Source organism: Parasteatoda tepidariorum, chromosome 9 (genome assembly GCF_043381705.1).
Source record: "Parasteatoda tepidariorum isolate YZ-2023 chromosome 9, CAS_Ptep_4.0, whole genome shotgun sequence".
NCBI lineage: Eukaryota > Metazoa > Arthropoda > Arachnida > Araneae > Theridiidae > Parasteatoda > Parasteatoda tepidariorum.
The window spans coordinates 2,108,722-2,126,135 of record NC_092212.1 but is presented as its reverse complement, the minus strand read 5'-3'; the positions used below and the strand labels follow the sequence as shown (position 1 = coordinate 2,126,135).

The window sequence follows — 17,414 nt, the reverse complement described above, 5'->3', positions numbered from 1 at the left end:
ATTTTGGGATCTCCCCATTCCAAAGATGATTTTCCCTTCAAAACTAAAGATTTACTCCTTACGGACTTGACTTGTTGTTACAACATACTACAACTTCAAAGATATATATGACCTCCCAGAATACAACAAAACAGAATCGATGAATCGGTTAGTGGCGCTTCGCGCCAAACGCCGAGATAACCCCAATATCCAGCATCCAGAGATAAAGTCACGAAATACACTCTCGATTTTTGGTGCTAAGCACCACCTCTTCCCCCCATCTCCATTCCACCTCACTACTCCTCATCATCGAATTACTACTACAGATGAATCGGTTAATGCCGCTTCGCGGCAGCGCACCGAGATTTATATGATTTCTACCTTCTACCTTCAGAGATAAAGTAGATATTGTTGCATAGTTTAAAAAAAAGAATAAGTAAAATTCTCCCGGAAACTCGCAATAACTGAAATGGTTTTACTACCAGCCTTTCCACTTTTCCGTCTCGCTTTCACCCGTGCTACCAAACACTGAAGTGTTCTTAAGTGGCTTAAGAAACGAACGGCCTATAACAAACTAATCATACGAAACAGGTAGAACGCTCACAAAGAGTGAGCTAAACTAAACACGCAACTGACTAGCTCAGGCATGTCTAGTGCGTCTAAAAATGTAAAAAGTAGTGACTAATAAAAAGGATAGATCTATTAAAAAAGATTAAAATCAGAAACTTATTCAAACATTTTTCGTCCAGTTTATCATTGAAGGTGATTGTAAGTAATATATTCACTTTGAATATACAGTGTAGGTCATGGTGGTGGTTTCGATTAAATAACTAAATTATTTAAATAAATAAAAATGATCTAAGTTTCAACCACTTCTTACATGTTTAGGCACGTAGAAATATGTGGTAATTGGAAATTATTGCGCGTGTGTAAATCTATAGCCAAATGTGTTGAAAATTATTACATTAAATACATTTCTTAGATAATTATTAATAACAACCGGTAAATGTGATAAATTCTGAAATAATTATCACTTTAACCGACTTACTTAGTTATTGTTAATTATAACAGGTGATTATTAATAATAACTGATTAATTTCTTTGACCCTATCATATACATTCCGGAAGTTGTAAAAGTAGTTTTTCAAAATAAGTACTAAAAATGAAAAGATTGAATGACTACTCTTAACGTTTTTGTTGGAAAAAAATATTTTCTTCGAAAAATGAATTTTTTCCCCACAGGGGTTGAAATTGGTAAAGAAAAAGTTTTCTTATTCTACTTAAAGCTGTAGCTCTACACCAGTCATTTACTTTTTACTTAATAAAGTACTTTTCATTTTTTATTTTGCTTGTACGCATTGCAAATTGCGCAAAATAATAAAGAATACTCTAAATAACTTTTGATTCAAGGATTTGATTTTCACGAACTAAAACTCAATTGTAATGGTTTCGACTCAATCGTAAAATTCGTTTATCCAAGGATAATTAAAAGCAAAAAATAATTTTTACTAATTAATTTTTATTTAATCCATTTGTGATTAACGTTCTTTTAAAAAGACTGTTACGTTTTTCAAAAAGAAATTATATTACAAGTTTTTTATTTCTAAGATTAATTTCATAAAAGCCAAATCTATCAAAATATTAGAATGATATAAATGTTTACAGGTCTTCCAACTGCTACTCTTGTTAAATATTTTATAGAAGTGGTAGACATTTAAAATAAGTTGTAAGAATTTTGCATATTTTAAAGAAGGTTGTTATAAATGCTGGACTGCTACGCTTTTCATAAAAGAAATTATTCTAGTGCTACCTCTAGTTTATGTTTTATATTGTATTAATTATTTTCCACACCACTACATCTAAATGATTCATATATGCAACTCCACTTCATTCTACGTGTTAAGGCTTTTGAAATGTTGGCAAAATATTCTGGAAACTTCTGTTTTTATATGTCTAATCACTCTATAAAATATTTTGCCGGCCTGTATAGGGTAACCTACAAAATTTGAGGGCAATAAAACTTTGAAATAGTCGTAAATTTAAAAATTTCATTTCTCAAGAACTATTTAATATTTTATTTCATAACTCCTATTGTACTATTTAATCCCTATTTTCTAGATTTCAACTATCCCCACATATTTTGGGGACAACGAATCCGCCGCCGCTTTTGCGTCGGATTTTGTAACTTAAAATATCGCCTGTACAAAATACTCAGCATCAGATTCCTTGAAGTTAGGTCCTAGATCGTGTATGATTGTCTCAGTATGTGAAAATTCGATCATTAGATCTAAAGTAATTCAGGGTATTCCGTTTCCCTTTTATCATTGCTTTTATATTTTACTCATTTGAGCACTGTATTAGCATTTTCTGATGATAAAAAAAACTAATAAAAAATAGGAGAATGGTCTTACTTTTTTGTGCAATGAGCTGCATGTCTTGTAGGGAACACTTGGAAGGAACACAGGCAACGAGTCGGAACCATTTATGGTTAAACATTTCATAGGCAACTCGAAACGCACCACCTAGCTGCAATCAAAAAAAGATTCTTACTTAACTCTTGAATATCCTGCCAAAAAAAAGGTGTTAAAAAATATTCATTTTATTGTGAGTAATCTTCCAGTTCTATGTTTATTCTAGCCACTGGATGGCGTTATATATAACTTTTAATAAGTTTAACTACACTACTTATCTTTCCTCTATTTTATGAACAGCACTATCTCATTCACTTATACAGTATAAGGACTCATTATGTTTATTTAAGAATGACTTCCTATTTTAACAGTCAATCAGAACATTTTACTGAATTTTTAAAGCCTCCATTTATTGAGCGAGTCATTAGATAATCGGACAGTATTGAAGAACAGAAAGTGAAGTGAAAACGTACAAGACAAGATAAACATTTATTTCTGCTGTCTTATGTTTGTGTTTACCCACAAAATTTAGTGCTGCTTGTGCCCTGGAATTAGAGAAAATGTGGATTGTAAAACCAACTCCATAATTGTCAATTTTTACTCTTTTTGAAATAGTTTTTTCCCAGTGTTAAGAAAATAACAGATAGCATGTCCTCCGACAATGATGTTCAGTCAAAAGTCTAATGCCAGCCACAGATGCTTTTTTAGGGGTGTTAGGAACAAAGTTGAGGTTTTAATTAACCCCTTAACTCAGATTTTTTTTGAAAAAAACCGGCCAAAACAAAAAAAGAAATTTTTTTATGTAACAAAACACACTTTAGAACATAGTCTTTTCTTTTGGTGGGCAATTTTGATATACTGCTCTTTTGTTCCATGGGAAAAGGCTATATTCAGAGATGCCAACTGCTCCTGACACGCCAAAAAAATTAAAAGACGGAAAATAAATTCAAAGTAAATTTTGCAAATATGTGACAATTTTTCCTTTTTTTTAAAAAAGGTATAGCATGACATTAGAACTTGAACTGGAGTAGTGTACAGAGTGCCTGTCCGCGAAGCGGACAATTGACTCCTTCGTCTGTGGTGATGCCCGTGGGCGCCTGTAATGTTGTCGATGGAGAGAAGGGTAGAGTGGCGAGCGAAAACGCAGAAGCGGAAGTCACGAATTAGTTTATACCAAGAGTGAATAGTCCTTATATATGGTGTATGACATTAGATTCATAAAGTGCTGATTACATATACCTCAAATTATTTAAAAATAGTGGTAGATAAAAATCTACTGAATTGAATTTATTAAATCAAGAATCACAATTACCAGATAAACTACCACTTTAAAATATATATCAGCTTTCGAGAGCAAGATATTGTTACATAGTTTGGCATCCTTGTACATTTTATTTTTTAATAAATAAGTGTTATAGTTTACAATTCTATGTAAATGATAAATGTCAATAAAACGATTTTTTTTTCTTAGCTTTCACATTGTTATTTTCAATTCTCGATTATATTCGAGTGTGAAAAATTATAGCAGCATAAAATACAATGCTGCTCGAATTATCTCGAAAGTGCACAGTTTAGCCTGTTTAGCGTGCTCGAATTAACTCTAGCACACAAGTTAAGGGGTCCAGCTCTTATCTCAGGATGCATCTATTTTTTCTACTTAAATATCAAATTGGTTATAAGTCTCAATAAATGAAAGGTCGGCATTCCGTTCAACAGCCAAGTGTGATGTTGCACCTGCGTCAATATTTAACTCCTCGATTTTTTTTCAGTTTTCGTTCGTTTAACCACAATAGCCTTCTCATTTTAAAATTGATCAATTGATTTTTTTACATTGATTCTCTTCTTCTTACTTAACTGTAACCAAGGAGATCTTTGCTCCTTTCCGCGAGCCTTCTTGGCGTCAGTTGAGAAGACCGCGGTGTGAGAGAACGACATTCCTCTCGTTTTGATTTTTAGGCTCTAGACTTCCCTTTTTTTGATATTAATTTTCTTCTCCCCTTTTTTAGTGTTTCGAAGAACCATTTAGTCATGAACCAATTAGGAACCAATAATACATTAAAATATAAATTCAGCTACCACTAGAATAAATTTTTACAAACTGTTTAGAAAGTTTACAGACTTGCACTAAAAGGCTACCACTCGATCCGCTGTCCACGGCAAGTCACCATCTCTGGTTTCCACTATCATTAATTTTAAGACGCAGAAATCGCTATTTCACGAAGGGCCATAAAAGTCAATACCCCTTCCCTGATTATCCCGAGTTAACTCGTATATATTGCAAATATTTATCATCCCGAGAAAACTCGGGCTTAACAGAATTTGTCAGTTCATTTTGTTTTATCACGTTTTAAACGGTCGTAAGCAAAAACATAATCTTCTGTGATTGGAAGTCAGCCAAGTTTTATTTGGGAGTTTTGCAGTTGGACTGCACGCGTGTTTTGCGTGATTGTATGTACGATGGATGCTGAATTTGCATATCAATAAGAATTTAAAAAAAATGGTGTATTCCTTCACTGATGTTCGAAAAGTATCACTTTGTGCTGTCCGGGAAGTAGTTAAAAGATTATTTTCTGAAGTTAATGTGTAATAATTCTTAGAAAAATACTCATTAAGAAAATACCAAAAATTCGTCTGAACGGTGTCATGTTTTGGAACATAACATAATCTCTACATTTTTCGTTTGAATGACGGATTAGCCCTTTCGCACCGGACGGGACATGTTCTGTCCCAGTTTGGCAAATTTTTGATATTACGGCTGGGACAACATATGTCCCAGTTGCCAAAAAGTAACAGCTTGGAGGAGAAATAACTGATCCCGGCAATGGGGTGCACTTGGACTGATTTTTTGCCGTATTGAAAGGGTTAAATAAAGGTTATTCTCGCAATCAATTCCCTTTCGGAATCTCTCGTTAAGTAGAGGGAGCCATTACGCATGCGTGGCTTTTTCATGACGTATCTGCGGCATGAATGGCCAGACACCAAGACTCTGCTAAGGAAAACATAGTCCCTAAGAATAAGATGCTGAATGAAACTTGAAAGAAGCCAACTTGTGCCTCGTCTGTGAAAATGATTTGTGTTTTCTTCAAATAAGGTCATAAATTCTTACATATCAGAGAAAATAAAATATTCTGGTAGCTACTAACATAATAATATTTAAAAAAAAATGATGTCAATATTACTAGCACTTTTTAATTTTTTCTAGGTGGGTATGAAACCTGTTATTCGAAGCACTTACAGTGTCTGTGTCGTTAGCAAATGTACCCTTGACGACTGTGAATGTGGGCGACCGCTGTGGATAGGGTGGTTTAAACTGGACTGAGCAAGAACTTCCCCTAAAACCATCTTCTCGGTTCCTGGTTCGGGGAGCCTCCACCTGCAGGCATTCGTCAAAGTCACCATAATCTGAGAATGTTCCAACTAACACACCAGGCATCCATTTTGAAGTGGCATCGAACACTGAAAAATGATTTATGTGTAGTGTAATAAATTGAAATTTATTATAGGGTTTTTTTTCAATACTTTTAAAGATAGGTTATTTGTCTGTAGATGGCACCACTATGGTAAAATGTAAATTCAATCATAATGATATTTTCTTTAGAAATTTTGAATTAGTCTTTTAAAAAGGGATTTTTGGGACGAAATCTATGTAACTAAATTTATTAATATTTATTGAGGATAGTAGTATAATTTCTATAGGGTATTGGTGGATTTATGACGGTTTTTTTCAGGGATCTTTTTTTTGGTTCTGACGTCCGCCGGATGCGGGATGACTCTGGACGTGGTAAACAGGTCAGTCTAGATTCTTTCGCCTTGTTGAAGGGAGGATAAAAGAGAAGCGATGAACTTGAGTCCTCAAATCTTGATATTTTCAACGTTGTTCAGATGAAAAAGAGAGTGGAAGATGGATATAGGCCCCTCCCACTTTTTATTGTGACTTTGCCAAATACTGAGAAAAATCTTGAGATCACGAAACTTAAAGAATTACTGGGGTACGACATAAGGGTCGAAAGACTTTTTGGTGGCCGTGGCCCCAAGCAATGCTACAAATGCCAGAAATTTGGACACTTGCAGAGGGATTGTACAAACCATCCAGCATGCATGAAGTGTGGGGGACCACACTTCACATACCAATGCACCAAAGATAGAGATACCCCCGCGAAGTGCGCCAACTGCTCTGGAGAGCACCGGATGCCCAGCGCGCCCAGCTAAATTTAATTCCAAGAAAAAGCCATTGAATAAGATTTCCAGACTTCAATTTGCCATTAAAGAACTCTTTAGCGATCCTGAAGTTAGAACTTTAGTGGAATCACTCCTAGCCCCGCCCACTAGTCCCTGCAGCAACCAATGAGAGAGCAGCTCGAGCACTGGGCTCGTTTTCTCCGAGAATATTTTTTTTATTCTCAAACTTTCTTTTCTTTCCCTTTCTTTTAGGTGAAGATAAACCAATTCCGATTTCTACATGATGATGGAAAGGTAAAAGGCCCCTTTGGGGCCTGAACGCCTTGGACAATTTGAGACGAGACGAGACGAGAGGCTAAAGGCAGTTGCAGTACCAGTAGTAAGCAGTTAACCAGAGCAGTATCCTGGGGATACGGAGTTTGTCCGCTGAAGGAGTGGTTCGTGACAGTATCTCGGAGATGGTGGATCGTAACCTTAGGGAAAGCTAAACTGAATTCTCTAGCGGGAAGGACTACAGAGATTAGCCAAAAGCCGATATCCTCGAGACGATGGGCCAAGTCCGAGGGAATCTATGCTGGACGTCCGGTGTCCCCCTTCTACATCATGCCGGGGTGCCTCATCTTGGCAGCGCACCAGAGTAAAAACTGGTAACAATAAATTTCATTTTTTAGTTTTTTTCCGGGAATAACAAAATTTCTTAACTACTAATTGTTTTCAAAGGATGCAATTTTTATATTGAATTGCTTCTTGTGATATATTTTCTTACAGTGAATTGCTATTGTTGAGAATAGATTAACTTCTCCCGAATATTATCTAATATTGAAATAGTTCTTCTACCAGTATTTTCTCTTTTCCCGGCGTGAAGGTGTTAAATAAAGAAAGAAGGATTCGGAGATGCCTTTTGTAGCGACGCAATTTTCTTTTCACTCCAGAAAGAGCCACCTTTAACTTAAAAATTTCAAGATAGATGATGATTCGGAGATGCTTCAACCCTGCTCAGCCTCCACACGGTTTTTTATAGGTGGTTTGATCGATTAGACCAATGTGAAGAATATCCACTTTCCCAACGAGTTACTTAATATAAAATCTAGTTAAAATAAGAAAGTGGTAGCAAATATATAACTAAAAATTTGTTTTATTTCTGAATGCTATTGGTTTGCCTTATTCACTTGTCAACCACTACAAATTCAATTCTCAAATATATATGATGGATTTCTCTCAATTACTTTTATAAATTTCATCAACCTTTCTGAAAATAACGTTTGATACAATTCTGAACAACTCCAAAATCAAACAAACACAGTTTAGAGCAAGCTGCTCAATTTATTTTTGATTCCTTTTTAGTTATTCAAGCAAAGAGCTTGAAACATTCATAAAAGCAACTCCATTGCCTGCTTACCTCATTGCTCAACCAAAACTGTTCAAAAATTCCAGATGAATGGGATAGGGGCCGCTTCGCGACCCAGGTGCCCAGTAAAATCTAAACACTAGGACAAGGACTTTTATAAATGGTTTTGGGTTCATGCGCACAACAGGGTCACTTTTTAAATAGTCTGCGCAGACTACTTATAAAAGACCGTGTGGAGGCTTTTTGATGTAGGAGGTGATGGCTCAGCTTTGTGAAGAAATGTTAGAAAATATTTCTAACGAAACGAACGGTCGTAACGAAAATAAATTTATTTTTAGTTTAGTATTTTTCCCTTATAGCAATTGTCTACCACTACATTTCCAATCATATCAAATGCAATTTCAACGCAATAATATGGCTGCCAACTTGCGCAATCGTTAAAAAATAATTTTCTTAGTGGTAAATTTTGAAGTTTCGGAAAAAGTTTTTGAACACCCACGATGAATCAATTATTTAAAAAAAATGAAGGTCAATTTATTGGCTAATTGAACTTATTCTGCAAGTTTTACAATTTCATTCGCTACCCATTTATAAAAACTTTTGCAGAAAGTTGGTATCTCTTTAGACTGTACACTCTATCTAAGGTCTCCCCGGCCAGACTTTTCATTTGAAATTTGCTATTCTAAAAAGAGTTAATAACTCTTTTTTTTTTTAACTTGGAAAGATGGTTTTTTCTGGCACAGGGTGTTCAAAAATACTTGTTTACTTTCGTAATTTATTGTAGGAGTAAACCTCTAAATCTTATTTCTAAGTATGAAAAATCGCATGAACCAAAAAAAATTATAAAATTATTAAATAATCTTTTAAGAATTGTTTGAGAAATTTAAAAATAAATGTCAAAAACTGAAATTGTCTTTTCCATTATTGTAGGGCAGTGTACTTGCTTTTAGAGGATGGAGTCATTTCATGCTAAATATTGCTAACTTAACAATAAAAATAAAACTTTTAAGAAATTTAAACTTTTTTTCTGTTATAAATTAATATAATTAATTGCACAAGCGCACACATTATATTCCAGTAGTTCTCAATAGTTTCACGTTAATTAATTGATTAACGTTATTAAATTTTGAAACATTAAAAAATAGTCAAAGTTATGCACTGCATTTAATTATTTGAAGTCATTGATTATTTTTAGTTTAATATATAAAAAGTTATATTTATTAAAGTGTATTGACATAATTAATTCGCACATTATTTGTTTGATAATCATGATATTAAGGTGAGGATATAATAAAATTGAAGAAACAATTGTAAAATAAGTATTTATTACCATGAATATATGTGGGAGTTTATTCGCCCGCATTTTTATTCACTTTTAATCTTCTAATGCCTCGCATTTTAACGCAACAGATTTGTTGTGATCGGGCCTATTTTCAGTTTCAAACCTATATTTATTTAATTTAAAAATACGTAAGAAAATGGCTTGCATTTTATACGAATTAACTATAAATTATCTGTGGAGCAATTTTTCACACAGACATTATTATGTTTTGCTTTGCCACCTTATGTATGCTTACATTAAGTATATTGTGTAATATGGTGTATTATAATGTTACGTATTTTAATAAATATACGTATCTAACTATTTATTATTATTATTACCACGTTTATATAAACTTGCCTTCGTGTATGTCTGTCCGGGTGGAATTTTGTAATCGATTTTAAACTAACTTCCCGACTAGCTACAAACTTCAAATTTGGCACATAGTTCAGAATTGGATGACAATGCATGAAAATGAAGAGAAAAAAGACATACAAAGTAAAATAAAATTAAAATTTTAAAAATAAATTATTTTCGAGATTGTCTTTTGTTGTCGATTCCATTATTTCAAATTAGTATAACATGTCAGGTGAAAAGATTTTCATTGTCGGAGTATTTTTATTGGCTGAAGAATCACGCTGTAGGATCCAGTTTTTCCTCATTCATTTCCAGATTGTTTTGGTTGTCATCAGCATAAAACTAATGAAAGTCGTAAAGGTATTGTTTTTGTATCCCTAATTTAAAATGAAAGTTCTATTATTTGTAGTAGTCTTGACTACTCTTCACTAAGAAAAATAATCTAAATAAAAATATATATTTTTAAAAACCACGTTTTTTGTAGTGAAGAATAATAATTGAAAAGTAATAATTTTTTAAAAATAAAAAATAAAAATTAAACATTAAAAAAATTATAATTTAAAATAAAAAAATTCGAAATAAAAAATAATATTTTCTAAAGACCACGTTTTTGTAGTGGAGAATAATAATTTAAAAAGAAATTGTAAAACGAAAAACGTGGAGCGCATGAAATACATAACAGTACATATACACATACCTATACACATTTTCTTACTCATACACATGCACAGCCGCATATACATCCACATACATATGCATATACACAAACATATTCCACATCCACATTCAGATACAATTACAATTACAGATATACATACACATATTCTCAAGAGCACACATTCTGTTACTGTTATGTATTTCATGCGCCCCACGTTTTTCGTTTTTCAAATTTTTTTTTAATTATTATTCTCCACTACAAAAACGTGGATTTTAAAAATATTATTTTTTATTTCGAATTTTAAAGATCTAATGATGGTGTCGCAGTTTTTCATTGTTGACGTTGCCTTTTTATTGGCTGGAAAATCACATGGTAGGATCCAGTTTTCACACATTCATTTTCACATTGGATCTTATTAACCGTTTTACAATTATTATTTCTCGGTGCAAATTACATTAATATTACTATTATAAATGACGATATTCGTTAAATGATTTAGAATTCAATTCTCAGCATCATACACGAATTAATGAGTGCAAACATTATACCGTTATATTAAAATATGCACAGAAGAGCCATTACATTATGATCACCCTCCATCTATAACAATGGGCTCGCCCAGGTTTTCATGGTTTCTCGCCCAGGAACAATGTTTTCATGGGGCACATTAGGACCCATAATCCTCATAAAACAATCCCTGACGTCTGAAAGCTACTTGAACATAGTTGCAGACTATGTTCACCCATTCATGGCAACAGTTTTTCCTGCAGGGGATGTTGTTTACCAACAGGATAATGCACCACGTCATAAGGGTCGAATCGTCATGGATTGGTTCGAGGAACATTCCAGTGACTTTCTAGTCATGTCTTGACCCCCAAATTCACCTGCCCTTAATCCATTAGAGCATTTCCGGTCCTACTTGGAAAACCAAATTCGTGCTGCCACGCTACCCTCTCGCAATGTGAGGGAATTGCAGGACCAGTGGGTGAGCGCTTGGTACCAGATACCTCAGACAACCTATCAGCACCTTGTGGAATCAATGCCACGGCGGGTGGTAGCAGTTTTGAGGGCTTAAGATGGTTCTACATGTTATTAGCAGGGTGGTCATGATATAATGGCTCTTCGGTGTATACCGTTTGGTAAGCAAAAATTTTAAGTTACATTTGTGAATTCACCAAATATGTTTCAATAATCTATTTTTAATTATTAATGTTATATATAGAGTTAGATTTCGAAAAATGATTTATGATCACAAGTAGATCTTAATAGTATCACAAGGGAAATATTTGGACGTGGGATTTAGAGGCACAAGTGTTCTTTTTTATACATATATGTTTAGTTGAATAATTTCAACTGTTTTGTGACAGAAAAAATAGTTATGCCGAAGCAACCATGGGGGTTGGTGAGCGTCAGCGATCAGGGGACTTAGCCCCCTAGTTCATTATGAAAACTCAACAAGCTTTTTTTCCTTTTTAATATTGGCCTATCATTTACTTTTGTTGCAGAGTTAAATAGTACACAATGAAAAGGCTATGAACTAAGCGTAATTGTATGCCATTCAGCGTTTAAACTAAATCTTCTTAAGATGTGGTTTTCATAAAAATTATTAGAAACTAGAGGAGTAATTTTATATCTGAATAAAGTATGTTAAGCTGATTACCAACTCCATCTTTCTTCTGAATATTAATTTTGTTGTAGTAGTTTTACTTTTAAAAAAATGTAATATTTCAAGGTTTTCAAAGAATTATATTTTTTACAGCTATCATAAGTTGATTCTTGTAATGATTGCATTAAAATTAAAAAATATTGTATAAGTGGAATATTTTGTTAGAATTAATTAATTTTTTAAGAATGTATTTCATATTCATGTGAAATTCCTTTTGCATAATATCTGTGAAAATATTGCATTATTTTTGAATTTTAATACATAAAATGTTTTATAAAGAAATAACGTTAGATAATGATGAATAAGATTACCAAAAAAAGGTTTTTTCCATAAGATTTTAGGGCACTGATACTTATAACTATTGCAAGATTTAGGTTTTTCGCAGATTCGTCGACATTTTAAACATGTTAAGACCCTTTCTGAAAGTAATTGTTTATTATTTAAAAACTATAAAACTGTTTTCGTATATGAAACATTGAAACATCTAATTATTTTATTACTATTCTAATACGTAGCAGTTCTTGCGTTATTTTAATGTTAGATGATTTGTTTTCCCTGATTCTGATAAACAAATAGTTAAGACTTCCCAACTCGATGATTTGTTTTTATTTCAATTTCTTGCTGTAACCTTGATCCACATGATGATGAATTGAAAGAATATTATTACATAATACTTCAGATTCTACTATGATAATGTTATGAGAACGCAATGGCTAGAAACTTATTGCGGGCTGTATTTAACGGCGGTTACATGTTTACATGAGTAGTTGAAGGGATCTTATTGTTCAATAATACTTATTACGAAACAAATTTATAGGTCGTTATTATTATTTTTTTTGTTTCATTTTGTCCAGTTACTTCCATTTTGTGCACTTTCTTTCACAGTATCCTGGAAGAAATAGGTTTCTTCCAAATGAAATCCCAACCCTGCTTATACATTTCATTCGCTTTAACTTTAAATGTGAACACAGAATCTTCCTCAAAATCTGGAAGAATTGGCATTTATGCGAGTCCAAGTATTCTCTCCATGCTGAAAAAAATGGGTGAAAGGAAAAAGAAAGTTCTTAAAGTGAGTTATTGGTTCGTGAAGTATTAAATAACTATTGTTAAGTCATTATAGAAATGTTTATTTGGATTTCGACCCACCCTATTTAAGGCATACGAGAGAAGATACATACTTTATACATACATAAATAATACATAATACATACGTAAAACTCCAAAAACAAAAAGTATGAAAATCAGAATAAGAGGTGGTAACAAAAACAGAATTATAAAAATTCAGTAAAAAAATTTAAACCAGTGCTTGTATAATATAGTTGTGACACATCCAACAAGATAACAAAAATAAAACAGGAGATAATGACAAATCAGGCCAACATGCCCTAATAAAAATAATAAAGCAAAAAAGAAAGACCATAGTATAGCAGAACGCAAGTAAAATAATGCAAGTTAAAAAAGAGGTTTAGTGCAGTAAAACATTACCTACCTCAAGAAAAAGTATAAAATGGAAAATTGAAAAAACAAAGTTAAAGCAAAGTCAAGACTAGGACTGGGCGATGTTAAGATTTCAGCATCGTGATGCATTGCCACTCAAACATCGCGATGTTTCGTTACATCGCGATGTCACATTACTGTTTCACATTTGGTTTTGCCAAATAAGCAATTTTACANTTTTTTTTTTTTTTTTTTTTTTTTTTTTTTTTTTTTTTTTTTTACATTCAGGTTGTTTTTTATTTATTTGATGCTACTGGAAAGTAAAACTAAAACTGAAATTTTAAATATGTATACATATTATATTTTTGGAATTTAATTTTTGTGTGTTTGGGGAAATAAGAGAGTAAGATTTCAAGAGAGAGATATTCAGATAAAATTAATAAAAAGTGAAAATCTGCCAAAGTGCATCAAACTAGCATTATACGAATTATATTCATTTTATTGGCATATATAAACAACTAAGTGATTTAGCATGATATTGAATGTTGTATTTAATTTAATGAAGTTATACAAAAATTATAATCAATTTGGGGAAAAAGTAAAGATAGGAGTAAATTAAATGTATGACTTTATAGCCTGGTATATCAATGTTTATTAAAAAATATTTATTGTAATTGATTTTTTTCTACTTTTTTTTCATTTATTATTTTAATTTGATTATTTTCTTCTTTTGGATTAAAATAATTCAATAGACTGTCTTTTTCAATTTAAACAAAACACATCTTTTCAACCTTCAGATTTTGCTGAAAAAATTCAGAAGTTTTTAAATTAAGGAAAGAGGGTATTGAATAAATAGTTAACTAGTGAAACGAATAATTCATTAAAATTTTGCAAGCAACTTTGAAAAAAATTTGTAAATTATATTTAAGGATGAATTAAGAAAGGTTAAAAAAAAAGGAATAGTATTTCAACCTTGGCCAACAAAAATTACTGTTAATTTTCAAAATTCTTAAAGATGGTTATGTATCTTAGACAAAAACACATTAAAAAATTATTGCATTAAGAAATAATTTTTCTAGAAAATAAAATAAGAAGAAATAGGTGCATTTTTTCAGCTTTTATATTGTAATAAATTTATCTTAACATGAATATTTTAGAAATTAATATTTGAAATTTGTGGATAGAGTGTAGTGCATGAAAAAAAATTACTTTTGACTTAGTAATCGGATTAAATTTATTTTTCAGAAACTATTCAACTCATTTATTTTAACTTTTTTCTTTTAAAATGAAAAATTATATTCTTTAAAAAAAAACATTATACCATACAATCCAAACTTTCTTCAACTATTACTAATAAAAAAATGAATTAAAATAATTTTTGCATAAAATTATCTTTGGATAAGCAAATTTTATAATTTTGTGCTAAAATTTTTCAATTCGAGTAAAAAGTTCTCGAGATATGACGAAATACGCAAAAAGTAGCATTAACATCAAGAGATCCTTATTTTCGATTACTCTCCTGACCAAATTATTAGGACTATATTTCTCAGATTACGGCTACGCCTTATATTTTGAGGGTCAGGAATCATAATCCGTCAAAAAATTTATTCAGATAAGTACGTTTTTGTGCCTCACTTCGTAATTTAAAATATCGTCTGCTTAAACTAATTAGCATATATGAGGTCTCTCCCTCAAACCATTAAAGATTAAGTCCTAATACGTAAAAATCAGATGAATAGACCAGAAGTATTAGACTGCCGCAAAGTATGTCAGCTAACTGTAAAAATAAAATGGATACAATTACAAAAATCAAATCAAATTTAAAATGCGCATTGAGCCAACAATTTAAAAATCTTTATAAACAGAAAAATTAAAAACGTAATAGAAAAAGATTTTTTTAAAAAATGATGGATTGAGAACGACCTCTGTCCTTTCATTCTCCAGAATTTCTTGAAGAATATCCTTCAATAATTTATTGAAGGCAGTAGAAATATTGAAGGTAGTGACCTGCAATATTTTTGAGGAAATGGCGAAAAATTTGCATAAAAACAAAATTTCATAGAAAAGGATACGATGGAAATTATTATGGCTTCAATATTGTAAAAATCAATTATTTGAAAATTTGTTTTCAAAANTCTCCTGACCAAATTATTAGGACTATATTTCTCAGATTACGGCTACGCCTTATATTTTGAGGGTCAGGAATCATAATCCGTCAAAAAATTTATTCAGATAAGTACGTTTTTGTGCCTCACTTCGTAATTTAAAATATCGTCTGCTTAAATTAATTAGCATATATGAGGTCTCTCCCTCAAACCATTAAAGATTAAGTCCTAATACGTAAAAATCAGATGAATAGACCAAAAGTATTAGCCTGCCGCAAAGTATGTCAGCCAACTGTAAAAATAAAATGGATACAATTACAAAAATCAAATCAAATTTAAAATGCGCATTGAGCCAACAATTTAAAAATCTTTATAAACAGAAAAATTAAAAACGTAATAGAAAAAGATTTTTTTAAAAATGATGGACTGAGAACGACCTCTGTCCTTTCATTCTCCAGAATTTCTTGAAGAATATCCTTCAATAATTTATTGAAGGCAGTAGAAATAAAGGTAGTAACCTGCAATATTTTTGAGGAAATGGCGAAAAATTTGCATAAAAACAAAATTTCATAGAAAAGGATACAATGGAAATTTTTATGGCTTCAATATTGTTAAAATCAATTATTTGAAAATTTGTTTTCAAAATTATTGCTAACCTAATATATTATTATGCTGCTAAACTATATTTCGCGAAAATAAAATTTAACTGCACACTATTATAAAAATCGTTATAAATAAGGAAGATCGAGAAAGACCGAAAAGCAATAAGTCGAAAAAGAAAATAAGGCTAAAGAAATAAAAACAAAACGACTGTCTTAAAAAGAAAAATTGCGTTTAAAAACTCGTTTGCCAAAATTTTTCGCGAAAATATTAGATTTTTTTTATATTTTCTAACAATAATAATAATATTTTTTTAATAATTGAAAACATGGTCAATGTGCAAAATTGCAGCTTTATACAAAATTATTGATGAAAACATTTTATCCACATAGAAGGAATGCAATTCTTCAGATTTAACAAAGAAAAATAAATAAACAAAAAGTCTTATGGGAACAGATCAAAAACGATCTATTCTTCAACAAGACAAAAATGATCTCAAAGTATTATCGAATAACAAAACATAAATAATCCTCAGAGAATCACTTTTTTTAACTGGATTTTCACGAATTGAAGAAAGCACTTTTTCATCTTTCATTGGCGATGAGTTAGTTTCACTACTAGTCACATCGGAATTCATCGTGTCAGCGCATCGTTACTTGATAATTCGCGAAGGAAGAAACCATGGAGAAAGATCGTCACGGCAATCGATGTCGCCTTGTGATGGGGGGAAATGCTCATCGCGCGCTTACGAACATCGATGTTCTTCGCGTCATTGGGAAACATCGATGTATTACGATGATCGGGAAACATCGTGCGAACATCGGAACTTCCGATGCTTCGTAAAAGACGCCAATCTAAACATCGGATCGGCGATGATTACACAACATCGATGTTTTCCCGATGAGTCGATGTATCGCCCCGTCCTAGTCGAGACACAATAAAAATTACAAAAAGAAAAAAAAAATAGTGCGTGGAGTCCCTCCGCGCGGAAGTAGTTAAACTTCGTAACCTGCGACGTTAATTGTAGAAGAATCAGCAGTCGTAGAAGGATCACTAGTTCTATTCAACGACTCTTTTTCCTGCTCCGCTCGCTTCTGTGCTCTGTAATAACTGTAATATTGTGCATGTTTCCCTCGTGGACCTCTTGAACCAGTGGAAGTGCTTGCGGTTGCCTCATCGTCTAGCCATGGAAAATGTATTTGCATTAATAATGTATATGAATGCGTCATAATGTAATTTCAAAAGAGAAAACCTACCAATCAATTGATATTCACAAGAGACGTACCTTGACATAACCTTAAATCCGTCGCATTGTCCGTGGGATTGTTTTCACTCATTTTTTACAATTGTTAT

General features: G+C 32.1%; 1 protein-coding gene across 1 annotated transcript in view; it reads right to left on the bottom strand.

The window, feature by feature from the left end:
* Nucleotides 1-17,398, bottom strand: part of LOC122270048 (O-acyltransferase like protein-like) — a 64,657-nt gene extending 47,259 nt beyond the window's left edge. The window contains exons 1-4 of the mRNA XM_071185293.1: nucleotides 17,347-17,398; nucleotides 7,085-7,213; nucleotides 5,626-5,846; nucleotides 2,391-2,505 (exon numbers count right to left, since the gene is read on the bottom strand). Of these exons, the coding sequence (XP_071041394.1) occupies nucleotides 2,391-2,505; nucleotides 5,626-5,846; nucleotides 7,085-7,213; nucleotides 17,347-17,398 (517 nt within the window). The remainder of the gene's footprint in view (nucleotides 1-2,390; nucleotides 2,506-5,625; nucleotides 5,847-7,084; nucleotides 7,214-17,346) is intronic.
* Between the last annotated feature and the right edge of the window lie 16 nt (nucleotides 17,399-17,414).